The following is a 27,909-nucleotide window of genomic DNA, read 5'->3' as shown; positions in this document are numbered from 1 at the left end:
ACAATGGCTGGCTGGTTTTTGGCATTTTGAGACACGATCTTGTGTAGTCCAACCTGGCTTTGAATTTCCTGTGTAGGTAAGGATGGCCTTGAACTCTTAGTTCTGTCATCATTTCCCAAACTCTAGGATTTTAGAGTACTGAGTTCTCTTTAAAGGGAAAAAAATGGGGCTTGTTCACACTCTATTCCTTTCAAATGGTTTTTAACTGAACAAGCCTACAAATCTCCTTTGTGTGGTTGCTACCACATGGTGGAAAGTCTTCAGCTGGTATCCAGCATTTCTGGAATGTACATGCGCACCCTAGTAAGATCAGCTGCCCAAATTGTGGCTCTGGTACTTAGCTATGCCCAAGTTCTTCAGTTGGCTTTGAAAGCAGTAGCTCTGGCTTGTGCTCAAGAATGTTTGGCTTCCTCTGAGGTCAGGTGACTTCTTCCTTGGCCAGGTCATCTACAGCATACAGTTCTTAGGGAGGCAACTGACTGATAGCAGGAAGAAGGCATTAAAAACACATTACAGTGACTGTTTACTATTTCTACTGTTGCCATATCTGCATGGCTGAACAGAAAGTAGCCTGAGAATTTAAAGGTGGTTTTTTTTTTGTTTTTTTTCCCCTCCTTCAAAGGCCTGGTAAGTAGGAATACACTTCCCTAGTATTTCACAATCAATTGGTCAAATCACCCTAAAAAGTCTTTAATCTGTTGAAGAATTTCAGTCTGTTATGTTTGTAAGGCATATGGCTAAAAATGGTTCTAAATGGAAGGAAAAGAGGGAGGTGGAGATGAACTCTAATGGAAGCTTAAAGAGTCTGAGCCACCAGCCCGATGCCTTTTAGAACTGAGATTATCTTGAGTCTTCTGGCTTAATGTCAAGCAGTGCAGAAAGCACTTTCCCACTCTGCTGCAAATTGCTCTTCTTTGAAACATGTCCCGAGATAGGGATAATCTCTTGGAAAGTCACCTTTCCTAACCCCTCTCTGACTTCTGGACAATCGAACACAGGTTTTCGTCCATACTTCCTAAAATAGCTCCCTACCCCATACTGCTGAGTCAACATGGATCTCAACTGATTTCTCTGGCTATTTATTTCAGAAGTGGTGACACACACCTTTTTGATAAAGTGAGAGGCCATGATATCAGGCTGCTTCGATACCTGTCAGTCAAGTACATCTGTGACCTGATGGTGGAGAACAAGAAGGTGAAGTTTGGCATGAAGTGAGTACAGGGCATCTGGCGTGAAGTAGGCTCAGGCTGCGTGTTCACAATTTTCAGGATTGGCCTACAGTGCATGGCCATTCTGGCATGGTGGATGGTGTAAGGGCCATCTGTGCAGCCTCTCTGACTGCATTTTGAAACAGTCCTGATGTGCCTTCATACACACATATGTGCTGGTACATGTGGAGGCCAAAGATTGACATCAGATATGTTCCCCAGTCATTCTTGACCTGATTTTTCAAGACAGTCTTTCAATAAGCCTGGAGCTCACCAGTTCAGCTGGCCTGGTTGGCTAGAAAGTCAACGGATCCTCCTGTCTCTTTGACATCACTGTGGTTACAGGTGTTTGCAGCCACTTCAGCTTTTTACATAGGTGCTGGGAATCTGAACTCAAGTCCTCATGCAGGCATAGCATGTTCTTTACCAACTGAGCCATCTTCCTTGCCTCTGTTATATTTTGGGTTTTTGTTTTTTTGGGTTTTTTTTTTTTTGTATTTTTGTGGGAGATTTTATTTGGTTTATTTTGCTTTTTATTTGTTAATATTACTTTGTTTTGCTCTTTGTATTTTTGAGATAGGGTCTTGAAGGCCTTATCTGGCCTTAAACTCACTATGTAGCCCACACTGACCTTGAATTTGTGAGGATCATCCTGGCTCTGCCTCCCAAATCCTGGGATGACAAGTGTGCAACTACTCTAAGCTCCATGTTCCCATGTTTAGGAGTGGCCTTTGGAGGTAGAGAAGTCCTTCCTACTGTCCAGCTCTGTCCCACCCTCAGGACCAAGAGTGGATGTGCCTCGTGCCTCCATGGAGCGGATGATATGGAAGGTTATCCTCCAATCCTGGGTACTGGCTGAGGCCTGTTGCTTTGTTAGAATGAAAAAGACCTCTTATTTGAGTTGTTAAAGTGGGGATAGGGAAGAGTTCTTAATTGTTTGCTGCTGAGGGTGTCATTCCTAAGTCTGAAGAATAGCTTTTTAGCAAAAACGTCATTGTAAGAAATTGTGACACTCGTTTGGGAAATAGTCTGTGTATGTATTGGAATGCAATAACACATTATGTCCCTGTCTTATAGTGTAACCTCCTCTGAGAAAGTGGACAAAGCCCAGCGCTATGCAGATTTCACTCTTCTCTCTATCCCATATCCAGGTAGGAAACCAGGGTCACACTTGCTGTGCCTAGGTGTCCTGGGAGCTGTTTGGGAGGTGCTGTATCAGGCAGCATGGACATTTGGGCTCCAAGTCACAGCACTCATGCTTGAGGGTTAGGCAGGATCCTACAGAGTTGTATGTTTGTCCAGGGAGTGGTGGTCAGGAGTGACCTGGTCTTGCTATTCATGAGCCACAACCTTGAGAAAGTTAACCTCTCTAACCTTCAGTTTCCCTCACATATGTCAGGGCTTGAAAAAGACTAGATATGTGTATTCATATGGCCTATGCACGTAAGAGGAAATGACATGTTCATACACAGCCATCATTCATGATGCTCTGGCCCATATGCTGTGTATCTTCTCGTGTATGTCCAGAGCTATTGGTGGATATCACCCCAGACAATGTTTATGGGACAGAAAAACAAAAAGTACTGTTATCAGTAATTGTATAGTAACCTCCCAGCACTGCATGGCACCTTGGTATCCACAGAGCTGCTTTGCATCTCTGCCGCACAATCCTCTGTCTGTCAGGCTGTATTCTCACACTGGAAACTGTAGCTATGTGATACTGTAGTCCCTACCATCCCTGCCTGGTCACTGAACAACAGTGCCAAGATTTGTCAATCACATCAAGGAGTGCCCTTCCTCCTAACCTCTACCATTTCTGATTGACATCTTCCTTTAGCTTGGGCTTGGACTCTACTTCCTAGTCTCAGAGCCACGTAGCCAGTAGAAAGAGCAGGCTGCAATAGGCTCTCATAGAACTGCAAGTTCAGCTTGATGCTTGTGTGGTCTTCAGATCTACTCTTGATCTGGTATCCTCAGTGTCCTCTGTGCAGTCTATGAAACTCTTTTCTGCCAGCTTTGTGTTTGGTGCCCTTGAACCAGCCCCTCAACCTTTTTGAGCATCATTTTCATCCTTGATAGCATGAGAATAATGACGTTTTTTTTTTTTTCAGAATAAAGTGAGAGACCCATCCCTAATACACTCTGTAAATTATGGTTCTACTGAGGAATTTGTGGGAAGAAAGGCTCTTGAAACCTTCTGTTGCTTAAGAGCAGCTTTGGGCTGATGTAGGTTATGAAGATGCCACTGGGCTTGCCAATGCTGGATCCACACACTGTGGCAAAGGTTTCTTGTTCCAAAAGCTTTCATTCCTCACTTGATGCCTTTGCGTTCTGTGCTAGAGCCAGCCGGGGCTCTGCGGATCCTTCAGACCTAGTATCCTCCAAGGAGAGGCTACTAGGGAGTCATAGCCTCAGCTACTCCATGTGATACTATGTGGTTCCTGAGGAGCAGGCATCTGTATGCTTGTTTATATCTGAGTTCCAAAAAGGGCATGGCTACGTTCTGCTACAAGTGTTAGTACCATTGTGTCATTCCAATATCAGTAGTGCAGGGACTCTTTTTAGTTTGGCAAGTTACTAATGACTCCAGGTGTTAATACTCTTTGTTAACCTGTATTAATAGGCCACAGTCCATCTGGCTTAGGACTGATGTGATGTCTGCTTATAATAGCAAAATAAAGGGCACAGTTTCATTAACCAGAATAAGAATTAAGTAAATGATGGTACTTCCATCCATAGAGCAGTATATTCCATAATAGAATGGTACTCAATACAGTGAACAGGAGCACGTACTACAAACAGCTAAAATCTAAGCACATGGGAGGCAGAGGCAGAGAGTCGCCATAAATTCAAGTTCAAGCCTGTTCTGTGTTGTCTGCTGCAGGCCAACCAGAGCTATATAGTGAGACCCTGTCTTAATAAAAGGTGAGGAGTAGGGTAGTTTACTTGCTATTCTCAATTGTGTTAAGGAATAGTACTTACAAATCTGAGTAGGAAAGATGGCATAAAATAAAGATTAGTCTGAATTTCTTCACCAAATTTTTATGTACTTCATCTGATTTTATGAGTTGGGAGGAGGGTGCAAGGGACAATCCAAAATAAAAAATAGCCAGACACAGCCATAAGGAGGTAAGGCGGCAGAGCACTTTTTAGTCAACATGCTGTGTTCTTGAGTTTTTCTTCATGCCTGGTCACTTGACAAAATTTGTTATTGAAAGTCATACCTTTTATAGAAAGAAAAGTGGTGTTGGATCAGTGATACATGGTGATATATATGATTCATGGATCATGACTATGGATCTGACAGTCTGTGCTTCACACCAAAAAAATAGTCTTACCTTTGACCTTCAAGGACTGTCACTTGAGTCCTGTGACGACCTCAAGGCTCAAATAGGCACTAAGGATAGTATCACTTTAACTTATACTGGAGATGGGCAGAGCTCCCAACTCTTCCTCAGAACGTGCCAATAGATGGGGCCAAACTCCACCCACACAAGACTGATTTGTTTCCCTTGGAGTGAATTGACACTATCCCCTGCTTTTGTCCTTACTATGTTGCCTGCTAGTGGGTTCAGAAGCTTGATGTAATAATGACATCGGGCATGGCCCTGGGTACCAAGTCTGTTTTGTCAGTTCTCACAAAAAAAGTGTGTCATAGGCTTCATCATAACTCAGCCTGGGAGTTGATCTAGCATGTCTGGACTTGGGAAAACAGAACACTTCATGGTGCTCTAAGAGATAGTTGGTGTCTCCTCTTATCCCAGGCTCATAAGCTCAAGGCCCCTGACTGATAGTTACAGCTATTCTTTCTCCTGGTGAGGCACCCTAAAATAGGCTGAAGTATTATGGCTGAAGATTATCTCCTGACTTCTCAGTGTTGAGGCTGGGGGATTAGTATGAAAGCCAAGTTGGGCACATGAGATGGATCCCTACTTTTCTCTCCACAAAGACCCTCTTTTTTTGCCCTGAGGCAAGCCTAAACATTCTAGAGTTCTGAGTATTCGGCCTCTGGTTTCTCACAGAATTAAGGGCCCTCACTGGACTTGGTGTAGCAAAACCATGTGCCTGCAAAAGTCTTCACACTCATTAGCTCAAGAACTCAGTAACTCTAAGAAGCTGCTCCCCCACCCCCCATGTGCTTTCCCCTGCCCAGTGACTTGATGCCACAGGAACCCACTTAGCAAAATGAGTGTGTTCACCCCACAAAGGCAGGCCATAGCCCAGGGGCAAGCCTCATCTCTGACCAAGGCAGCTGGCTGTTACTGCAGACAAGAGTTTGACTAATTCTGGCGTGGTTGGTGCAGTTAGGAGGTAGAGGGTAGGTATGGATCTCTGAATTCAAGGCCAGGATAGTCTGTTGTATAGCCAGTTCCAGGACAGCCAGGGCTGCATAGACCCTGCTCAAAAAAAACAAAAACAAAAAGTTGGTTAACTTAGTTAAGAGGTTGGCACTAAGAGTTCCTGTCACAAGAACAGTATGGTGTCAGTTATTTATTGCCATTTGAATGTCACAGGTACCCGAGCAGCTATGCAACTGACTATACTGTCTTATATGTATTACTGCATTCCAGCCTAAAACAGCCATCCCACAAGTAGAAAAACCAGGGCTTAATGACGTTCACCAACTTATTCCATGTCACAGGTATGGGTAAAAAACTGTACTTTGAAGTTGGGCCTGCTTCTAAAGCCTCTTCTCTGCACAGTTCCTCCCTCTGTTGCCGAGGCCTCAAGCTGCCAGAGTTTCTGGGGGAGTTTGATGGAGAAAGTGCCCTTTACTTGCTGGGTTGACAGTAGTGGTGTCCATTGAGCACTTATAAGTTTGCAGGCACTGTCATGTCTCTCTGGAGTAAGGGTATGTAGTCCTCTCTGAAACCTGTAGTTGGGGATTGCTATCCTTATTTGCTAAGAAGGATGCCTCAATTCTACAAGAAAGTGGACTCCTGCTATGAGCACTGCCTTTATCTGCTGGGATTGGTACTAGAAACTTTGTAGGATAAAGGGACTTGGTGTCTCTAGTGTCCAGGGAACACATAGTGTAAGGACAGTTGCAACCTTGTATAGCTGGAAATAATGATGCCAAGAGCTTGCTCTGGCTGTGGATCTCACCATTTCAGTCAGGGCCAGCAGTGCGGAAAGCTTGGTGACCTTGTGGCTCTTGAATTCTCAGCACCTAGGGTCAAAGGTGGCCAGGGAGCTGGGCGGCAGCACTTGGGAGGCAGAGGCAGGCGGATCTCTGAGTTCAAGACCAGCCTGGTCTACAAGAGCTAGTTCCAGAACAGCCTCCAAAGCTGTTTTTTGAGAAACCCTGTCTCGAAAAACCAAAAAAAAAAAAGGGAAAGGTGGCCAGGGAGCTGTTGACTGGGACAGGAAATGCCATAACTTTGTCGTCTTTCCCAGGCTGTGAATTCTTCAAGGAATATAAGGATCGTGATTACATGGCTGAAGGGCTCATATTTAACTGGAAGCAGGTATGAGTAATAATATTCAACTGTGTATCTAACAGGAGACCACAAAGAGCTAGTCAATTTTTCAGGGAAAATACTACGCTTTTCTTTTTTGTTCTTGCATGCATTAGTCTCGCTCTTTCTTTCACTTCCTCTGCTGCTGGCATGTGTGTGTTAATGTCTCAACCACACACTCTTTCCTCTCCCCTTTTCACGGCTGCCTCACCATTAGGGAAAGTCTTAAAGCCAAGTTAGGGAAGGACCTTACCCTTCTTCCATTCTGTGTAAAGACTGGAAGCAGCAGATCATACACAGGGGGCTTCCAGAGGGTGGGTGTTGCTTGTTCTTGCTTCTTGCAGCTTCAAAAACTTCAGTGTCTGACAGATAGAAGTCCATTCAGCTATAGTGACCTGGTCACTTTGCTTTTTAAGCTATCAGTTCCAGAGTACCCTAGGCATCTGGCCCAGAGAAGGCAAGCGCTGTGGAGGGCTGTCCTACCTGTGTTGGATACAGCTTCAGGGCTGGGACCTATTGTTACCACAACTACATCTGCTGGCCAATTAAATCTATTCTATTCTATTCTCAGGACTACGTTGATGCCCCTTTGAACATCCCTGGCTTCCTGACTCAGTCTCTGAACATTGACTGGAGCCAATATCAGGTGAGGGACCTGATCATGCTGGCAGGATGAGGGGATGATGTAACCAAGGGAACCCTGGTGCCCACCCTTGGAGACCTTGTACAAATGTTACAGTATTCTGACATCCTCCAGCTCAAAGAGAAACTGCTTGTCTGAACTATCTCTTTTTTTTTTTTTTTTTTTTTAAGACAAGGTCTCACCATATAGCCCAAGAGCTCACTATATAGACCATCAGGCCAGCCTTGAACTCCCAAATCCTCCTGAGTGCTGGGATTAAATAAAGGTGTACACCTTCATATACAGCTTTCCTTATTTGTTCTAGACTCAGAGTCAGTCTTCCAAATGTAACACGATGATAAGTGTCCACCAGGGGGATCTGTTTCCAGGGGACCTCATGAAGCCTGCTCTTCCACATCTGGGCTTAGCAGCTTTTCATTTTTCTTTTTAATGGGCTCTGTTAGAGGAAGTGCAGAGCTGCCTGACCTCATTTGACTGCAGAAACCTTAAAGATAGAGCTGGCTCTCCACACTGTTTAACCCTCAGAAGCTGACAGCTGCTGGGAGTCTCCCTTGCCGCTTGCCTCAAACAGTACAAGTAGCTCTTCTGCCACCTTCCCCACGTCCTGTTCTCTTTGCCTGCCTGCCTTCCCCCTTCACAGCTTCCTCCTGTCTGACTGACACCTTGTCCTTCAGGATTTGAATGTGTGTTCACTTCAGGAAGACTTTCCTGATTTGCCTCCTCTCCCCATCCCTGATGGTTGGATGCCTGTATCTACCTTCCCATTAACCCCCTGGGCATATCTATCATGGAATTTTCCACTGAGCTGTAGTTATTTAGAGATCTGCTTCTGTGAGCTCCATGAGGACAGAATAGAGGACCCACACAGCTTGTCTATCTCCTCCGCACCCCCTGTTACAGAAAGCCAGGTGTTGAGGTCATCCCTTACTCGGGAGGATCATTAAAGTTTGAGGCCAGCCTGGACTACTTAGCAGACCCTGTCTCAAAATCCACCCACCCCATACCCTGGTGGGGAAAAAGAGAGATGGGAACAGTTAAGCCAGTAATTATCAAAAATACCTTGTCTCCTTACCATTTTCATTTGTGTCCTGGACTGAACAACTCCTACACAGCCTTAAGGTTTCCTTTTCTCAGACTTGACCTGCCTCACAGACAACTGGGGGCCCCATTCTCTTATGTGTTACAAGGGAAGTTTGTAAAGGCAAGGGCTGGATTTGTCTTATCCTACTGCACGTGGATTCCTGGGAACTGAACTCAGATCACCAGGCTTGGTGGCAAATGCCTCTGTTCACCATGCCACATTGCCAGCATGGATTTATCTTCTCTCTGAATAGCCTTAATTACAGTTCAGATGCCCATGCACCTATCTGGGTACAAGCAATAGGGAAATATCTGGTGTTTCTATAAGAGGACCAATAGAGAGGGAAAGTGGCCAGTGCTCTAGATTGTGATCTGAAGAGTAGGATTATGGGGTCCTGTGTCCTGGGCTATGGTTTCACAGGTTAAATAGCCAAGGGGAGCCTGCATGCTCCTCAATTTGTGTACAGAGCTCTCAGGTGGCCTCTACCCAAGCTTCCCTCCTTCTGTTATCTCTGGAGCTGCTTGTTTTCCTTATGCAAGTGACCAATTGAATCTGAACTACTCACTGAATAGGGGTGACAGAAGGAGCTGTGTGTGCTGGTCCTGCTATGGCTGTCTCTTCTGGGAGGGAGGGAGGAAAGGAAGGAAGGGAGGACTGAAGAGAGGAAGAGCTCTGCTGAGTACTTGCAGATGCTGCAGTTAGGCTCCTTGACTTTGAGTAGACCTTCCCTTTCCCTGGAAGTGGGGTTGGCAGCCCTATCCCGGGCCTCATTAGCCCTGGGTTGTAAGTGTTCTGAGAAGGTGTGCTGGAGTGCCTTTACAGCATTGAGTAGCAGACACGGGTTAGCTAACTTCAGAGCATTGACACTGTGATTCCAGGCATGCTGATTGCAGGGTGGGCATGTCAAAGGAATTCTCCTTTGAATGAAGCAGTCAAGCCAGTTTGTCTCACTGAGTCTCCTCATCTCAGCCAGGGGTGCACTCTACTCTCTCTACATGTTAGTTTTGGGGTCCCAGGTTCCCTTATACTGTCCTCATTGTGGGTTATCAATGTTGTCCACTCAATTTTGCACTCACTTTGCCCTACTCCTAGAGGCTTTTTCCTGCAGTGCATGGAATGATCATGGGGTGGACCTAAATTTTTAGCACACTGCCAGGCCCATTCACATTCAGTAGTCTAACGTTTTTGTTTTTTTTACTCTCCTATAAAGCTTAGAGTCTGGTGGCGCCAGACCCATTCCTCAGCTCAGCTGTGTCGTTTAGGGCCTTCCCGGTGCAGTCCTCCCCATGGATAACTAGGCCCAGCCCGGGGAACATGCTGTCTCTTCCTGATCAAAGTCTCCTTTAGATCTGCACTGCTTGGTGCTGTTCTGAGCCCCAGGCCTTGGTCCCTCCCCTCCCTTTGCTGTTGCTATCTTCACTAGCAAGCCTAACCTGAGGTTTCCTGCTACATGGCTCCTGTCCTCACTCTGCAGAATCTCAGCTCATAGGAAATCTCTTGGCAATAGGGTTTCTGACATGTCGAGTCAGTTGTTAAAAGAGACCCTCATGCTCCTGCTGGTAATGGCTTTATTAGCACAATGCTGCAGCAGGTCTCTGGAGCTGCTAAAAGTGGGTCAGAACTCTCTGGGGGCTTGGGAGGGTCAGGTAAATGAGTCTGTGTTAAATTCCTGGGAAAACCATTGCAATTACAGATACCATGTTCCCCTCCCCCCGGGAAGTGCTCTCTCGTTGGCATGCGCCACCCTCTCTGCACAGCCCAGAACGCTGATAGGCAGTTGTGTCCTAAGAGAGCAGAAGCTGTCCCTAGCCAGGGAAAAAGGCTCACAGAACTGGGTCACACCTCTCCATGGAATTCAGGTTGGGAGTGAGCTGCTCCACAGTGCCTGGTCTAGCCTTCTCACTTGGCTAGAACAGATTCTTGGCAGCATTTATTTCCTGACTCTCACCTAATTGAGCCTCTTACTTTAGCAGATACTTTTTTTTTTAAATATATATTGTCTATCAAAAAACATGAGGCCAGGAGATGGTGGTACATATGTATAATCCCACTGCTCGGAGGCAGAAGCAGAACCCAGCCCAACCTAGGCTAATATAGGAAGACAATCACTAAAATGGTAAGGGGGGGGGCAGCCACGTGACTCAGTAGGTAAAGGTGGTTGCTACCAAGCTTGACAACCTGAGTTTGATCCCATGAACCCATGCAAAGTAGAAGAAAACTGGCCCCCAAAAGTTCTCTGATCTTTTACATACCAGCCATGGCAGGCATGCGTCTTGTTTTTTAATGTGTATGGGTGTTTTGCCTGCATGCATGTATGTGTACCACTTGTATGCAGTACCCATGAAGGCCAGAAGAAGGTAACAGATCCCCTGGGAACCCCTTCAGGACTGCAGTTACAGATGCAGGTACAGAAAATGGAACCCTGATCCTCTATAAGAGCAGGCAGTGCTGTCTTCTACCCCAGAAGTCAGTCTCTCTCTCTCTCTCTCTCTCTCTCTCTCTCTCTCTCTCTCTCTCTCTCTCTCTCTCGCTCACACACACACATACACACACACACACACACAGTTAAACAGTGACAAAAAAGATAGCATGCTGTGAGAAGCAGTAAAGGTGAATAAAACAGCGATTGAGAAGGCTAGTCTTTGTGCTGGTTTCCATGGTGTGGTGGCAGATATAAAAATGACTCTTAATGGCTGTTTGGAAAAAGTATCCACCCTGGCTCCCCTGGACTTAGAAGCCACTGGCAGGTGGTTGCTTAAGAGTACCTGCTGGAAACTTTTCTTCCTTACTCTCCAGCACACTGAGTAAGCTGTAGGGAGAGCTCTTGGAGCTGAAGAATGAATGTTTCAGGTTATTTGGGGTTTGAGGCCTTTAGCTTAAGACTAAGAACCTTGTATGGTTGCTGCCAAAATTCATGCTTGGCACCATTTGTTTGAAATGTATACCAGGCTGGTGTAGCTGAGGTTGGCCTGATCTTTCAGCCTAGGTCTCCTAAAGGCTGGGATTACAAGTGTACCATCATATGGCAGCATTTTTGTTAGATTTTTGGTGCTAGGATGGAACCTGGCATTTCTTAAATACAAAAGTGTGTGCTCTACCAGCGATTGACACCCCCAGCTGGCATTTGTATTTGTTTTGGGATTTTTGAAACTTCAGTGTGTAGCCAAGACTATCCTCAAACTCATGTCCCTCTTGCCTCCCAGTCCTAGTTAATATATTTCTCAATATCTTTCTCTGTTTTGCCCAACAGAGTTGGGACCTGGTGCAACAAACACAAAACTACCTGAAACTGCTGCTTTCCATTGTTAACAATGATGGTGAGTCTTAGGGTTCCAAGCTTGTGAAACACTGGTCAAGAATATGTGGGATTAGCTCTCTGAGAATCCTCTGAACCAGTGAGACTTTTCAGGCTGGATTCCTTGCCAGGGGTATGCTGAGAACTTTAGTCAAGACTAGTGAGATGTCTGTGTGGGGAAAAGCACTTTGCTGTTCAAGCTTGATAAATTAGGTATGATGCCCAGGACCACAGTGGAAGAATAGAACCAATTCCCATGAGTTGTTCTCTGATCTTGACCTATGCACTCTCATGTGCATACAAACACAATTATAAGAAATATAGTTAAAAACAGAACTTCAACTAGAAGAGATGTTAGAAACCAGGACAGGTGCTCCCCGCTACCCATATCTAGGATGAGATTGGGAAATAACCTTGGACAGGTCCCTAGGGCTCAAGAGACACTAAGCTGGCCTGGAGGCCTCATCTGCATCAGGCTGAAGGCTCTTTTACCAACCCCTGTCTGGTTCTCTCATTTGGTGTTCTGTTCTACAATAGATGACAGCGGGCTGCTGGTACACTGTATCTCAGGCTGGGATCGGACCCCTCTCTTCATCTCTCTTCTACGCCTTTCCTTATGGGCAGTGAGTATGAATGTCCTAGGGTCAGGGATCATGTAGAGACCATATTGGACTCTACACCTTGGTGTCTTTAATTATCTCCAAGATGCCGAGAAGCTGTGGGGTGAGGGTACACTTAGCAGATGTCATGTTTAACCATGTTCTTGGTCAGCAGGAGTGGTCACCCAGTCTATGGTGTGGTCTGCTCCTGGGACAGGGAGGTCTGTACTAAGAAGGCAGCTTTCTGATCTTGCTACCCTTGGTCTCTCCCAGGATGGGCTAATCCACACATCCCTGAAGCCTGCTGAGATCCTTTACCTGACTGTGGCCTATGACTGGTTCCTCTTTGGGTGAGTTTTCAAGGAACACAAGCCTTTGGGGTGTATGAATGATACGTTGACTTTTATGGGGAACAGAGATAAGAAAACAGTTGGCTCTTTTTGAAAAAGATCAAAGATGTTGGCAGGCTTCATCTGATGCATTAGTGCCAAAGACTTGGTCTGTCTCCGGTGTACAAACCTCCCTCAGCCCTGCGTTCTACCCTTTGACTCCTCACTCTTCTTTTCCAGGCACATGTTGGTAGATCGGCTCAGCAAAGGAGAGGAGGTAAGTACCCTTCATAGACCTATACCACACCTTAAGACAGATGACCTATGTTTTGGTTGCCATGCTCTTCAAGCAATTTCTCGACCCAAGATACTTGGATGAGATCACCATCTTCTTACCTCAAGTAGTATTGGGGTGAGGGGGGGGAAGCAAGAGCACAGAGCCTCCTGTGTGAACTCCAGGAAAAGTTCCCTTTGTACCACAGGAAAAGTTCTGGTTACAGCTGCTGTGATCTTTTTAGGTTGATTTCCTTTCTGTACTTGGCTCTGGAACCAATGTACAGGGTGCTTTCTATGACCCCGTGTTCAGGGCTGAAACATGGAGCGATGCGGTCTTCAATCCTGCCACACCCAGAATCCCTTTCTTTTTCCAAGGTGTTCTATACACCCAAGGTCCTGTCCACTTCTCGTTTGTAGGCTGCCTCCCAGTCCATTTTGCCCATCCTCTCGGCATCTTGGAGATAATAAAGACACCAAGGTGTAGAGTCTAATATGGTCTCAACATGATCCCTGACCCTAGTGTACTCGATTCCTCTACCACTATTGTTTTGCCATCTCCATTCTCCTGCTCTCACAATCTTTACCTGCTTGTCATGGTTTCCCCAGCATCAGATCTTAAGTAGGGCTTGAATATGTCTCTCTTTGTCCTGCTTTATTGCCTAGGTGACCTTGGGTGCATGCTTCAGGACATTGTTGGCTCTTTCCCCTCATTCCTAACACCCAGAAGCATCCTTTTCTCCTCCTGCTCCTGAGCTTGCTTCCTTCTTGGACATCTTATCTCCAGCTTTCTTTTGTTGCTCCTGCCCCAGCTGCTCATCCCCCGGATATCTTCCGAGCACTTATGCTGGACGGCAAAGCTCATAAGCCCATTCCTTGGAGGCCTCATGAACACTGCCAGAGGCAGAGCCTTTAGCATTGAAATCTGGGCAAGGTCTCTTTGTGGGCTCTTGTCTGGAGATTTTGTGGTGCTTTAGGACATTCTGTCCTCCACTCCATCTCCCTCCTCCCCCAGAGCAAACCAGATGCTCTCTTCAGAGAATCAGGTCAAAGATGAGGCTGAGCTGCCTGGATTGAGTCCCACCTTCAGTCCCTAAGCATATGCAAAGGTCTCTGGGACTGGAGGACTGGGTTTTACCTCCCCAAAGTACAGACACGTCTGTAAAACAAGCTAAAAACAGCTGTGACGTGCCTCTTGACTCTGTCTTCTGTCTTTGAGGTTCCCAGGATATATTAGCACATAAAAGGTTGAGTCTGATGGAACACCTGTCATTTTATGTAATTCAGCGTTTTCATACTGACCATGTCTCTGCCTTCCTTTGAAGGAATCTTGTAGGGCCCTGTGGGAATGTGTGGGTGTTTCCCTGAGTGTCTCATGGATTGCACCTTTGGGGATCACTGGTGTGATGTATAGCCTGGTGTGTTGTGTAGGCTAAATAGACTAAAGCCTTTGGACTAGGGCACTGACTGGGAAGACCGGGCCCTCACAGTCAGTATCTGAGCACAACAGGAGCCAGACCTATATGGCTGCCGTATACAAGTTCTGATCCTGTGTCAGATCATGTGATCCCTCCCCATGGAATGCCTTTCCTCTTCTGTTCTGCCTTATCTCCTAATCCCCTTGTCCAAGATACTCTCCCTCTCAGCTGTCCTTCCCTGTCAGCGGCTCTCCCTGAGCTCTTAGATGGAAGTAGGAAATTGCTGTTACCTCATCTTTGTAAAGATTAAGAACATGTGTGTTGAATTGAAGATTTGAAAGTTCTGCATTGGACCTCTGTGTCCTCAAGAAGCATATTCTTTCTTTCCTACCCCAGTCCACCCATGGGCACCTGCCTAACCCTGCTGAGCCCACTTCTTTCACCTACATCAGTCATAAACCCAGAGGATCCAGCAGGGGTCCCCAAAGCAGGCCACTCCAGAAAGGATTAACCAAAGCAGCCACAGCAGCTTCAGAATGTTCTGCTATTCCATCTTTCCCCTGGGGAAGGCTAGCTTCTCACTGCATTGTGCTTTTTCTCATTCCTTCAGATTTTCTTCTTTTGCTTCAATTTTTTGAAGCATATCACCTCTGAAGAGTTCTGTCTGAAGACCCAGAGGTAAGTGGAGGCCAAGGCACTCAAGAGGCACTCCTCCACAGTAGGGCATTTATCACAGCCCTGTACTCGAGAGCAAATGTCCATGCTGAGGGAACTAAGTGAACAGGGAATAAATGGTGTCTAATGAAGAGCTGGTAATGCTGTGGAAAGAAACAAAGTTATGGACAGGACTCCCCACTCTTCACAGCCTTGAGCTGATGTTCATTGTCCTTGGTTGCTGTAGAAGGCCAAGTGTGCTGGGGATGTAGCTCAGTAGTAGAGTGCCTACCTACCATGCTCCAGGCCCTCGGTTCAATCTTTGGTATCATAAAAAAGAAAAACTGTAGGATATGATATGACCCGATAGAAAGTGAATCATACTCAGCTGGGCAGCATGGTGCACCCCTTTACTCCCAGCATCTAGCAGGCATATCTGGGTTCAAAGCCATCCTGGTCATCTGCATAGTGAAGCAGAAATCTGCTTCCAGCCTGAGAAAGTCTTATGTCTGGCAAGTTGCTCTGTGACTCCAGTGACAACTTAGATCCTGTGAGTTGACTTGTCTTCCTACCCAGACTTGGCACTTGCTGAGCCATAACTGAGTCCCAAATGGCCACGATGGTAAGGAAAAGCAGTCTGCATGTGGCAGGCAGAGTCAAGTTGGTAGATCCCGGAAGTGGGCCTGGTACTTGGCAGCCTCCGATAGGTAGGACCTGTTCCATAAGGTGCCAGTAGTTGTAACGGTTCTGCAGGCTGGGCAGAGTCAAGAGGAGGTGACGAGGAAACCTCAGCTGCAGCTAAAATTTCCTGCTTGGGGTTGTCATTCTAGGAGGAAGAGTTTGCCAACTCGGGATGCAGGCTTCACTCTGGAAGACATCTACACGTTGAGTGAGTCCTGACCCCTAACAGACTTCTTCACCATACCTATCTGAGTGTAGACCACGTGGGGGCCTGTTCTAGAAGCTTATTCATGCAGTCTGGTGTGAAAAAGGTGGGAGACTGGAAGTGAGGAAGGTAACATGCTGACTTTCTATCTGCTTTCAGGACGCAGAGACCGAGGCAGCACCACCAGCCTAGGCAGCGACTTCTCCCTGGTCTTGGAGAACTCACCAGGAGCTGTGGGGAGCCTCACCTGTGAGACTGTGGAACTTGTCCCGGCAGGAGCACCAACTCAGGCAGCTTGGTAAGGGGCCAGACTCAAACAGTAAACTCACAGCTGTGGCCCGAGGCCACCAGCCCTAGGGAGTCAGGCCCTAGGGAGTCAGAGCCCCAGGAACAAAGGGGGCTCTGACAGAAGGCTTGAGAACATAGCTTCATCCCCTGCTGTCTGTACTGGGCCTCAGATCCCAGCCATCTGGTTGGTGAGAGGCACTGCATGGTAGCCTAGGAGCATCAAGGGCTGGTTCTCCCAGTGGGACCAAGAAGCAACAGTGAGATGGGGGAGGGAAGAACACCCTGTACAGTGTGCCAGGAGGTGGGGGACCATCTTAGAGAAAAGGGTGGTGGGTACATGCAATGGTAAGGGACCTACTTTGAGGGTCCTCCTATTGAGTGACAGGAGGATCCTGAGGCCTTAGTGTCTTCCTTCTTAGACACATGGCAGAGTTTGTATACCACTTTCAAGTGACGGAATGGAGCAGTTAGTGCACACTAAGAATAATTTCCTGGCATGTCCTCTGAGACTAATGGGTCAGTGCATTTTGAATGCCTTAGCTTCTCCATTAAAGTTCCAGCGTTTGTTGCCTGTGGCCTTGAACCTGGAAGAGGACCAAGTGTTTGTGCCTTCTGTGTATGACATTTCCCCCATAGACAAAATGGCTCTGGAACCCAGCTGACAGCCTTGCTCTTCTGCCACAGGAGGAAGAGTCACTCATCCTCACCACAGAGTATGCTCTGGAGCCGACCACAGCCCTCTGAGGACCGCCTACCTTCCCACCATGGGCTGGCTGAAGCCAAGTCTTCCAGCTCTTCATCCTCAAACCATTCTGACAACGTTTTCAGGATGGGCAGCAGTCCTCTTGAGGTCCCCAAACCCAGGTGAGGAACCCCAAGGTATAAGGAGGCTGCTGGAGAAGGTGGCTGGCCTTCCTCTATTAGCAAGATTGGAAGTTGGGGTCTAACATTCAAGCTGGTATCTCTAGGCTGGGATTCCTTGGCATGTGTCTGATGGATAGCTCCTTAGGAACTGGAAGAAATGGACAGCTTAGCAGGCCCACTCTTTGAAGGATTGGTTGCTGTTGGGGCACAGAGCCTTCACTGGTTTGTAAAAACTTTTGGAATTGCTTCCTGGAGCTCTGTACTGTACATATAGGTCCTCAGAAGACGGAATGATTGTTATGTGATTGACAGAGTTAGGACTGCCTCCATGGGTTGCCTTGAGAAGATCCCAGCCCTCTGTGGACTACCCATTGTTATTCAAAATGGGTCTGGATACTTTGGGTTCATTATGTCTCTTGCATTCCATGTCCACGTTGATGGAGAAGCTAAAACAGATAAGGAGCCAGCCCAAGTGTGTGGCTGGAAAACCATAGCAACCCTGTCTACACCTGAAAAAGCATCAACTCAGCTAGGATAGGTATGCCCATGGTGAGGCCAGCACACTGTACCTCCTGAGTAAAGTTAGAACTGAGAGTGCACCAGGGCTTCTGATGGAGAGGTGGTATGGCATTTGGGGAAAACACCAGCTGATGGTGCTTTATCCATCTCGCATTCCAAGGAAAAACTGTGTGCATTGATTGCTTTCCTGTCTAAATCCTAGACCTTCTGAAGATAGCAGAACAGTGTGGGGCCTAGAGATCCCTAAAAGGTTAGCAGAATGAGCATGAGCTTTGGAGTCCCACTTAGCCTGAGCCCAGCTTTGCTGTGTAATGTCCTTGGTATCAGGTCTGTTAAAAGGCAAACTTGGTAAAACTTACGGTATCCTCCTTCACCCTGTGGACAAGAGGAGATAGTGGAGTAAGAGGAGCCAAAGCATCCTCCTCAGGGAGGCAGAACAAATCAGCTGTGGGCAAGCATGGCCAGCTGAGCTGCTCTGGCCAGAGGGGCCCCTTGTGCACTACACCTACAGAAGAGCCGTTCACCTCAGTGTTATCTGCAAGTTCTGATGATTCTTTTAAGTCAAGACTGTAGCCCATAGGAGACTTAGTGGCTGTGACTAAACAACCAGGGCCGGGCAGACAGCCCATATTTCCTGTGCCTGTTCACATCCTGCATATGGGACTGGCATGTATGCCTGTTGCTGTGACCCCCTCATCTGCACTTGGCTGCCCTCAGGGCAACTCTGGTGTTGTAGTGGCACTGTGAGACTCTTGCTGTGTGGGCCAAGGTTCTTGTTCATGGTCCCTGCCTCCTTTTCTGCCTTTTCTGTAAACCACTGCTGGCTAGTGGGCAGGAAACCAGAAAGTTCTACTTACTAGCTAGGCCTTGCCCCAATTGTAAACAGCTTCCATGCTGACTTGTCACTTTTTCTCATCCCCTTCTGCTTCTGCTTCTCCAGCCACTATCATAGTTTCCTTCGATCTTAGGGATGTTGTCTGTTGTCGTCATTGTTTTGTCTTTGTACCTTCTTTGAGTGACTCAACTGGTCCATGGTGGCCCTGAAGGTCCTTTCTCTGGGAGATGAGGACTTTTAACCTAAAAGCCCAACACCCTGAGGGCAGCCTAAGGCTAACATGGACCTAAGTGGGGATTGGGTAGACAGTGTGTGGGACAACTGCTGTGAGCACCTGCTCAGAGCCAGGCCCAGCTAGCCAGGCAACACAGTTCTGAATCAGATGTCTGCTGCCAGAGGTTTTGAAAGACTACACTATTCTGATTTGGAGCATTCTAATTATGTATTTCCATTAACATTAAAATTAATTTAGTCTCTTTTATCTTAAAGTGCCTGAGGGATCCTGTCATTAGCTGCTCTGCCTCTTAGGTAACAGTAACCAATCAGGTCTTCAGTGCTACAGGCAGATCTGTGTAGAAAGCAGCCCTTTAGCAAAGTTATCCGCGACTGCCAAAGTCACTGCTGATATGTGCTGGGTTTCCTGTGCTCCACATTCTCTAGCTGTGCCTCCCTTAAAGCAAGACCCTGTGAGAAGAATCTGAGGCTTTGTTGTAAGTGGGGAGTGTTGCTCTGTGGAGTGTTGATTCTTACCAGGCTGTGATACCATGTTTCTCATTAGGAAAACAGTGACTTTGGCTTTTTTCCCTGCTACTATATAATCAGCCACAGGACTGTACATGTCTACTTCTGTCTTAAACCTGTTCCACCTTGGCATGGCCTTAATCTTTGCCCTCATGTCCCCTTAGGAGTGAGGGTGGGGTTCTGGCACAGTCTTATGATTGAGGAGGATAGTTCTACCACTGAGCCCAGCTTGATGCCAGGCTGCCTGAAGAGCATGTGAACTTGGCTGAGAAGATACCCAGCAGCCTGGTTGAATAGCTAAGTAGCCACACAGGAACTAACCTCTGCTGCCCAGTTAGCTGCTCCCCCAGGCACTGCCACCTGCTCATTATAAAGCCCTGAGCTCTGTTCCAGATTCTTTATACAGCAGAGAAGCATGACAGGACTTCTCTGCAGAGAAGCCCTTTGCAGGACATAGATTCCTGTCCTGTTCCAAACTTAATATGAGTGCTGATATAACTAAGTCAGTCCCAGCTTGAGACCTGGAGGAGAAAACTTAGAGCCCCAAGACTTTCTCCTTGGGCTGATGTAGGAATGCAGGAGGCCTTGCCTTAATGATGGTGGCAAGGGGATAGATCTGGATCCAGTGACATAGGCTCCCTCAAAGTCTAGGACTTGATTCAGATATTCCCCTTCGTGTCACTTGTCACCTGATGGCTTTCATCCTTCTAATCTGTAACCAGAAACTTCAGACAGGTAACTGTACTTTCAAAGATTCTATGACAGCATGATTGAGATGATTTTAAAATGTAAGTAACAGGAAGTACATCAGGTAGCCTTCAGGTATAGTCTTACAGGGTTCCAAACCCATGTCCCAGTGGTTCCTTCTAGTTGCCTTACTCCTCGAGCCACCTTTCTTCATCTTGCCAAAGTGGCTGTTGTTGGCAGCTCCTGAGACTCCCCCTTGCCTTCCTTTCTCTCTCACAAAGCTCTCATGAAGGCCTCTTCTTCCAGTCACACTTCTAAAGAGTTCTGTGTGTTACTCTAATGAAAGTCATGTGCCCAATCATAAGCTAACCCTACTCATATTGAAAAGGAATATCAGCCAGAGGTGGTGCCACACACCCTTTAATCCCAGTACTTGGGAAGCAGAGGCAGATAGAATTCTTGTGTCTGAAGTCAATGTACATAGTTAGCTCCAGGTTAGTCAAGGCTACATGGTGAGCCCCATCCTCTCCCCCACACCCCCAGATAGATTTTTTTTTTTTTCTGTGTAACAGCTTTGGCTGTCCTGGAACTCACTTTGTATACCAGGCTGGCCTTGTACTCAGAGATCCTGCCTACCTCTGCCTCCCAAGCACTGAGATTAAAGGTGTACACCACCACTACCTGGCATCTTTTTTGTTGTTGTTGTTTTTAAGGAAAATTGGCTAGAATGGGCTTGGCCAGACCTGATTTCAGTCACTGCTTTTGGCTTTCCCAGGTATGCAACTTGGAACAGGGGATCACTTCCCTCTCTCTGAGCTCAGTTTTCAGCCCACTCTTAAGTAGGAACAGTGATCCTGAGCCCTGTAAATAAGGGAGAAATAGTATAATGCAGTAAGGTAGCCATCATAGCTGGCATGATAGACATTTGTTCTTCCCACAGATGTTTAGAAACTGCAGCTGTTTTTAAGGAACTGTTCTTATCGATCATTTATCTGCCAAGAGCACTGGGCTGCTGGTAAAGGGCCACGGCTGGTGCCTCACCCAGACCCAGTCTTGCCTGGATTCAGCCAGAACTCCTTGTATCTGTTTTCTTTTGTCTCGGTACAGAAATTAGCTAGAAGCTTCCTAGCTATAACTGCCCTCAGGCTGGTGTCTGCCAGGAGGTAGGGAGACTGGGAGCCACTGAAGAAGGGCCTGGGCTGGGGCCAGCTAAGGGAGTTAAGTGTAAGCTGGAAACCACCACCCTGTATAGAGACTTATGTCTTCCTGGCCCCAGGCCTAGGACAAAGCTCCAGAGCACCAGTTTGAGGGCTACTTGGCCATGTTCTTTCTGGTGTGCTTGAGCAGGAGAGCAGAGGAGGCAAAACTCAGACTACTTTCTTCAAGCTTTGTTGACCCTTGTGTAGGAGCCCAGGGCAGTGGGATGCAGCCTTACTAAAGCTGGTGAGGGTAACCCAAATGCTGAGCCTACTATATGGCTCTCCATTCTTCTCGTATGCAGGCATAGGTCCCTCTAGAAGAACACTTATCTTTTGTCTCTAGATGTCCTTCTAGCCTGTTCTAATCCAAGTATTTTTAAGTGTCTCTCAAAGGGAAGAGCTAAATGGTCATTTTACATAACCTATTTGACTTAAACCTTGGGTATGAAGATCTCATATGTTCATTCTTTTCCGGGGGGGGGGGGGGGGGGGGGGCTGAGGCAGGCAGTTGAGGCAGGGTTTCTCTGTGGCTTTGGAGGCTGTCCTGGAACTAGATCTTGTAGACCAGGCTGGTCTCATTCTTGAAAAATTTCAATGTCTTTCAAGAGTGGCTGCTCAATGAAAGCTATGTTCTGTTCCATAGGAGGGGATGCCCTCTTGCCACCCCTGCCATCTCATCCACCTGACAACTACTCTAGCCTGGTGTTGTCTCTGGAAAGCAAAGGGAACTGACTACCCCAGGGACCAGAGTGCTTAAGAGGAACTAGACAGAGACCCATCTACTGGCTGTGATTCCCTGGGCTAGCCTCCAGGGAATGGGTTTGGGTCTTGAGAAACAGCGTGGCATTCCCTGGTCCAGGAATGTCTCATCTTTCCCACTCTCCTCTGCTTAGGTGCCTCCCCCCCCCCACTCCAAGTCGTCTTTGAGTCTTAGAAGCTGTTTCCCCATAAGCTGCTAAAAATGGACAAGAGTCTACTCTTCAGATGGGCTGTGGAGACTGTGGAGCCAGGTTGTGTCTCTAGAGGGTTTGCACTGGCTGAAGGCCCAGCACAGCCAGGAGAACACTCAGGGCAGGCTTCTCTTGGGAGGCTGGCTGTGATTCACAGATCTGCCATTTTTCTATCTAGAAACCAGGAGGCCTGGCTTCATGAACTGTTGGGGCTTCTATCAGGTAGTAGACCATGTCTGTTCTCATCCCTGAAGATATCACACTTTGCCCAGGGTCACCACAGAGATGAATGTGGCAAGGCCCAGTGTTGGCAGGCATTCCAGTTCACAGCAGCTTTTAACGTGGAAAGCCATCTGTTTTCCTTTCTCTCAAGGTGCTATGCTTCTAGTTCAGGACAAATCTGTAGTCCAATCTGAGTTTTAAAAACTTATTACAAGGCTGAGATGGCTCGCCTAGTAAAGGCACTTGATGCCACGCCTAATAATCTAAATTTAATCCTAAAGACCCACATATAGAAGAGAACCAATGCCTGCAAGTTGTCTTCTGACATTCACAGTAGTGTGCACGCATGCACACACACACATAAATGTAATTTAAAAATAAAACTCTTGTGTTTGGGTATGGTGGCTCATGACTGTCATCCTAGCACTTGGGAAGCTGAGGCAGGACTGCTATGAATTCAAGCAGTTTATTGTAGGCCTGTTTGAAATGGATCACCAGAGCTGTATATAGGACATAGGTCACAGGTGCTTGACAGATTGGCCAAACAACTGGGGGTGGTGGTGGTGGGTGGTGCTGTCACCTCAGGATCCACTGATGCCAGCAGCTAAGTGGGTGGGGTAGAGAATTTTCCCCTGCTTTCTGACTCCACCACTGTTCATACTCTGGCCCTGTTTCTACATCCTGTGGGAGCCTTTCTGTTATTCTTGAGTTAGATAATAAAAGGTCAATCCTAGTACTTGGGAGGCTAAGGCAGGAGTACTGCTCAAGTTTGAGGCCAGCCTGGGCTATGTGTAGTGAGTTCCAGGCTTGATGCCAGAGACTGACTTGCAGCCTCTCTGACGCCCACAGGTCATCTGCTGTCCCGGACAGAGGAGGGAGCTTAGGTTGTTGAGTAGGCGAGGAGGTGGCAGCACAGCTTCTCTCCCCAACTCCCTAATCTCCCTGTCAGAAGAGGTCTGATGAAGCTGTCAATTTGCAGTCTTGACTTGATTCATCCCTCCCCTCTGGGCATAGCCATGAGTTTGCTCTGTGGTGCTCTTGAATACAAACCCTGGCTCCTGGAAGGGGAACCTCAGGGCTCCATCGTTCCCTCTTCCATCTAGGTCACCACCCTCCACAGTTTCCAAAAGGCTTGTCCTTCCTCCCTCCCTCCTGATAAGATTTCGGTGGCCCTGGGTTTCGGGCTGCACAGATGCATGTCACTAAGAGAGGGTGATTGCCCTTGGGGCTGGTTTTAGCCTAATCTGTCAGCTGCTGCATCAGCCACCAAGAAAGGCACATCAGCCACAGGCTTTGGGTCTGATCCACCTCTTGTTACCCTGCTTTGCTTTTGGTCTTTGGCTTCAGTATCTACACAAAGCACTGTCCTCGCAGCCCAGCATACCTCATAGTCCTTTGTCAGACACTCCTTACCCAGCTTTGTTTGCTCTTTTGCAGAAAGTAGTTGGCTTTCAGCTGCTCCATCAGAACCCCACAGCCGTGTCACAGGGCCATTGTGTTGCCCACCCTTCCCCAGGGCACCTCTGTCAGGCATGTGACTGACTGCATCATCTCCCCTCTCTCTCCTCTCTGCCCCAGATCAGTGGACCATCCCCTGCCCGGATCCTCTCTCTCCACAGACTTTGGCAGCTGGCAGATGGTAACAGGCTGTGGCAGTATTCAGGAACGGGCTGTCCTGCACACAGACTCCTCTCTCCCTTTCAGCTTCCCGGATGAGCTCCCTAACAGTTGTCTGTAAGTGTCTTGTTTGAGAAGGCAGGATACTCCCTGCCCATGTGAAAAGCTGGAGAGCAAACAGGAGTACTGGTCAGGAGTGAGGCAGAGACTGGACAGAGGGAATAGCTTAGGGTCTCTGCCCCTCCCCCATTTGTCTGTAGCCTTTGGATCCCCAGGATGTGAAGCATGCCTGTGGCAGCTCAGGAAGTGCATTAGACTTCATGTTCACTCTTTCTGGCTTCCAAAAACCCATCCACAGATGTGTAAGGTGTACCCTGAGGGAAAGCTAGCTGGACTATAACTGCAGAGGATTCTATTTATGTGTGAGGGTTTGCCTGATATGAGAATCCTTTGAAAACTGGACAGTAGGGTGGGAAGCTTAGGTGTATGTTGAAGGCCAGAGCAAAATGGCACTGGGTTAGCCTGGGTCTGCAATCCAAGCAGAACCAAGAGTTACTTTGTACCCCCACTCTTCCACTTTTGCCTCAACACAAAAATAAGGACTGGATGGCACTGCTAAATCACATGCCTTCTTCCTCTGGGGAAGCTGCATGTCCCCTTGTCAGCCATGGTGGCTGGTAGATGCCAGGCAGGAGAGAACTCCAGAGTCCTGAGTAGTAAAGCCTGCTCTCAGATATAGCTACACAACAGGCCCTTCAACAAGCCTTATTAATCACCACCAACCATGTTGGAGATGGCTTGAAATGCTAGGAACTCCACCTGTCACCACTACTGGAATCCAGTTTACAACACCTCAACCCTTTGCTGTCTGAATGGAGGCAAGTTACTCTGGAAATAGGGAAGGACAAGGGTCCACCTGAAGTCAGGCAGGGGCTAGACAGACGCTGGATAATACTCCCCAGATCCTAGCCCTGAAGCTAGGGCTTCCAAAGCCATTGCTTAGTCCAGCCTCCCTGGCCACTAGGCCTCAATACATAAAGCTAGATCTTAGATTATTTAATGTTTTTGAGATACGATCTCTAGCCCAGGTTGGCCTAGTATAGTAGTATCCAAAGGTCACCTTGGACTTCTGATCACCCAGCCTTTATTTGCCTCTTAAATGTTGAGATTGCACACGTGCCCCCAAGCCTGACGTATGTGGTGGTCCTGGGGATGCAACCCTGTTTCATCCATGCTAAACTAGCACTCTACCAAACAAGCCACATCCCCAACCCATTTTTGGAGGATAAAATAAAAATCCTTAGATGTTTTTGTAAAGAAATTTTCTTCTACCAGACTGGTAAAAGAATCCTCTGGAAAGAGAGAGAGCCACCCCCCTACCCTGTTGTCAGCATCCCTCACCTCCCAGAAGCAGGGAGTCCCCAGTCCCAGATAATCTAGCTTAGAACCTACAAACAGCCTCATGCTATCTCTGAGCTGCTAGCCAGCGCCCCCCACCACCTACCCACCCAGGTCTGGAAGTTCTCAAAGGTCAGCAGATTCTGTGATCTCAGAGCTTCCAAGATTGAGTCAGAGTCTCTATCTATTCCTTGTGAAGACACACTTGGACTTTGTTAGTAGGAAGCAGTCTAAATCCTAGCTGCTTTGTTCTCTGTGTCTTGAAGTCTCAGCCTTGACTTTCCCAAGCCTGTTATCCTGCTCTTGAGGGAGACGGTTGCTGTACTATATACAAACCTTTGCTGTTTGTGTCCTATGTACACCAGCAGCCATCTCCATTGGTTTTCTTGTCTCTAAACAGATTGGTCTTTGTCCCCTTCTGCTGTCTGAAGGAGGAGGGCCATGTGAATACACATGTAGACCCTAGATAGTCCTTATTCCTTGTATATGGGTAGAAACTTCTTTTTCTCCAGTGAAGCAGAACAGAAGCTGAGAGGCATCCACATGGCCTCCAGCCTGAGGAAAGCCTATTAGAAAGATTCAAGGACATGTGTTTCCCTGCAGTGCCCCAGAGACCTCAGGGTTGCTCCTGGGTTGCAGAGATTGGCATCACCTCATTTTCCTTGTGCTACTGTGGGATTGGTTTGACTTTGCTTTGCCCCCTGCTGCTTCTCTCTGCTGCTCACAGACAACTCCCACCAGCCTATTTCCCAGGGACTTGTCTGTCTTACCCCTATTGACTGTCCTCTGTTCCCAGACTTCTGTTTCCTTAGGACCTGGGCTTACTAGGAAGGGGGCACATTGCTGTTACCTCTGACAAGTCCTGGGGAAGGTTTCTCCAAGGATGGCTTTCAGAGGGCAGAAAGTTGGGGTGAGTTAGTGGTTAGTCTCATGCCATGGTGAATGGGCTGTGGAGACTCATCTAGGCCTGTGACCCTTGAAGAGGCTCTCCAGCCAACCGTCTAGCAGAATGTCTGCATATACCCGACCTTGAGTCCAGAGGATGGGAAGTGTCAGATGATAGCCTCAAGCCTCTTCCTTTACAGACCCTAGGATGTCAGACAACCCCATGTGGAGTTCACACATGGATAAGCCTGAGTTGTGTGTATTTAGTTCCCCTTTTGACCTGTAATTCCAGACAGTGGAGTGAGGCTTTTGGTCTGCCATGATCAGTGCCTTAACAGATAAGGGGAAAGAATCAGAGCAAAACCTTTCCAGTTTACCTGGGAGGCTCCAGGACTGAGGTGTGCAGCTGGAGCCCAGGCTTTCCCATGGCCAAAGCTCCTTCCAGGGGGTGTCTGGTCCTAGCCACAAGAAGGCTGTAGCCTGCTAGCCGCTGAGGCCCACTGCAGTACCTTAGAGGTGTCCGTACAGGCAGGCACATGGCTTGTGTGCCTCAGCTTGTTCTTAGAGGGAATGGGAGCCAACAGAGTTGGAGCAAATATGCCATTGCTCAGCTTCCTCTTCCCCATTATCACCAGGATGAGTTTGCCCAGCAGAAAGTAAAGTCAGTGCTCCAATAAAAGTTGTTCTGCAGTGGAGAGTAGACTGAGAGCTGAAATGTAACTACTGTGTAAGGGAATGTATGTTGAGGCTGGGCCACAAGCTAGATGCTGACTTTGTGTAGTTAGAAGTTTAAGGCTAGGCCATGTGGAATGAAGTTATTAGATCCTGTCCTACAGTAATATATTCATATATATCCCTCTCTCCCTCTCCCCCTTCCTCTACAGACTTTCAGCCCTGAGTGACCGGGAGACAAGGCTACAGGAGGTGCGCTCTGCCTTCTTGGCTGCATACAGCAGCACAGTGGGGCTTCGAGCAGTAACCCCCAGTCCCTCTGGTGCCATTGGGGGCCTGCTAGAACAGTTTGCCCGTGGTGTTGGGCTCCGGGGAACAAGCACCAGCGCCTTGTGAAGTTGACAGCACACAGCCATTTCCTGCTCCTGTTTCAGTTGAGCCCTCAGTGGAATCAAGCCATGCCTGGCAAAGGGGCACTTGGAGAGCAGGGGGATATCTCACACCCTCCATCTCTATCATGCACATAGCAGCCCCACACCTGAGCAGGCCTGAGGATGGGATTTTCTAGCTCCCAGCCTCCTGGATGGTGACCTCTCTCGACACTGCCTCCCACCAACCCTGGTCTTTGGATTCCTATCAACTTTCAGAACTCTGTGAGGTTTTCCTAGGGCCTCACGGAGGTCATGATGTTATAGAAGACCCCATTCTGCAATTTTTGTTTCCTGGGAAGGAGAGTCACCCGCACTGAAAATGAGGCAGTTTCACACCAATCACAAAATAAAATCAAGGTCTTTTTGAATGGCTCTTGTCTGGCATTTCATCTGGTTGTTGTGACTGTCGTGGAGCTGCTCACAATCTTACTGTCCTTTCTTGTGCTGAATGAAGGGTTGTGATTCAGGAAAAGCTAGACCTGGTTTTGTCTGGGTTTTTTTCTGTGCTGGGGAAAGAAACCAAGACCTTGTATATGACAAGCCAAATCCTCTACCACTGAGCCAAATTCCTAGGCCCTATGAGTCAACTCAAGCCATAAAGTTGCCATAAGGATTCGTAAGACTGAGGTAGGAGTAGGGGTCAACAGGCCTGAGTGGGCTTGGTGACAGCCACTACTTACTGGTGCAGGTTCTGGGGCTCTTGGCTAGCTCAGGGTGTGGACTTCAATCTTTAGCAGGTTCTGAAGCAGCAGCATC

At 47.6% G+C, this 27,909-nt stretch overlaps 1 protein-coding gene and 1 long non-coding RNA gene across 8 annotated transcripts in view; one reads left to right on the top strand and one right to left on the bottom strand.

Annotated features, from left to right (window-relative positions):
* Mtmr14 (myotubularin related protein 14) overlaps positions 1 to 27,525 on the top strand; it is a 44,374-nt gene extending 16,849 nt beyond the window's left edge. The window contains exons 6-19 of one of the 5 annotated variants that reach the window (XM_027429067.2): positions 1,089 to 1,211; positions 2,286 to 2,359; positions 6,606 to 6,676; positions 7,239 to 7,313; positions 11,642 to 11,708; positions 12,224 to 12,309; positions 12,559 to 12,635; positions 12,855 to 12,891; positions 14,916 to 14,983; positions 15,790 to 15,848; positions 16,005 to 16,143; positions 16,818 to 16,997; positions 23,729 to 23,884; positions 26,935 to 27,525. In XM_027429067.2, coding sequence (XP_027284868.1) covers positions 1,089 to 1,211; positions 2,286 to 2,359; positions 6,606 to 6,676; positions 7,239 to 7,313; positions 11,642 to 11,708; positions 12,224 to 12,309; positions 12,559 to 12,635; positions 12,855 to 12,891; positions 14,916 to 14,983; positions 15,790 to 15,848; positions 16,005 to 16,143; positions 16,818 to 16,997; positions 23,729 to 23,884; positions 26,935 to 27,118 — 1,396 coding nt within the window. In that variant the 3' untranslated portion in view covers positions 27,119 to 27,525. The remainder of the gene's footprint in view (positions 1 to 1,088; positions 1,212 to 2,285; positions 2,360 to 6,605; positions 6,677 to 7,238; positions 7,314 to 11,641; positions 11,709 to 12,223; positions 12,310 to 12,558; positions 12,636 to 12,854; positions 12,892 to 14,915; positions 14,984 to 15,789; positions 15,849 to 16,004; positions 16,144 to 16,817; positions 16,998 to 23,728; positions 23,885 to 26,934) is intronic. The other 4 variants (XM_027429070.2, XM_027429069.2, XM_027429068.2 and 1 more) reach the window with 4 other exon arrangements.
* LOC118237962 overlaps positions 1 to 27,909 on the bottom strand; it is an 87,684-nt gene that overhangs the window by 16,234 nt on the left and 43,541 nt on the right. The window contains exons 3-4 of one of the 3 annotated variants that reach the window (XR_004771103.1): positions 6,921 to 7,029; positions 1,773 to 5,605 (exon numbers count right to left, since the gene is read on the bottom strand). The exons of the other annotated variants lie outside the window; for them this stretch is intronic. This is a non-coding gene — a long non-coding RNA (uncharacterized LOC118237962). Of the gene's footprint in view, positions 1 to 1,772; positions 5,606 to 6,920; positions 7,030 to 27,909 lie in introns of those variants that run through there. 3 annotated transcript variants of the gene reach the window in all.

This window comes from Cricetulus griseus, chromosome 8 (genome assembly GCF_003668045.3).
Source record: "Cricetulus griseus strain 17A/GY chromosome 8, alternate assembly CriGri-PICRH-1.0, whole genome shotgun sequence".
Classification (NCBI taxonomy): domain Eukaryota; kingdom Metazoa; phylum Chordata; class Mammalia; order Rodentia; family Cricetidae; genus Cricetulus; species Cricetulus griseus.
The sequence above is the reverse complement of the archived record's forward strand: the minus strand, read 5'-3'. Positions and strand labels throughout refer to the sequence as shown.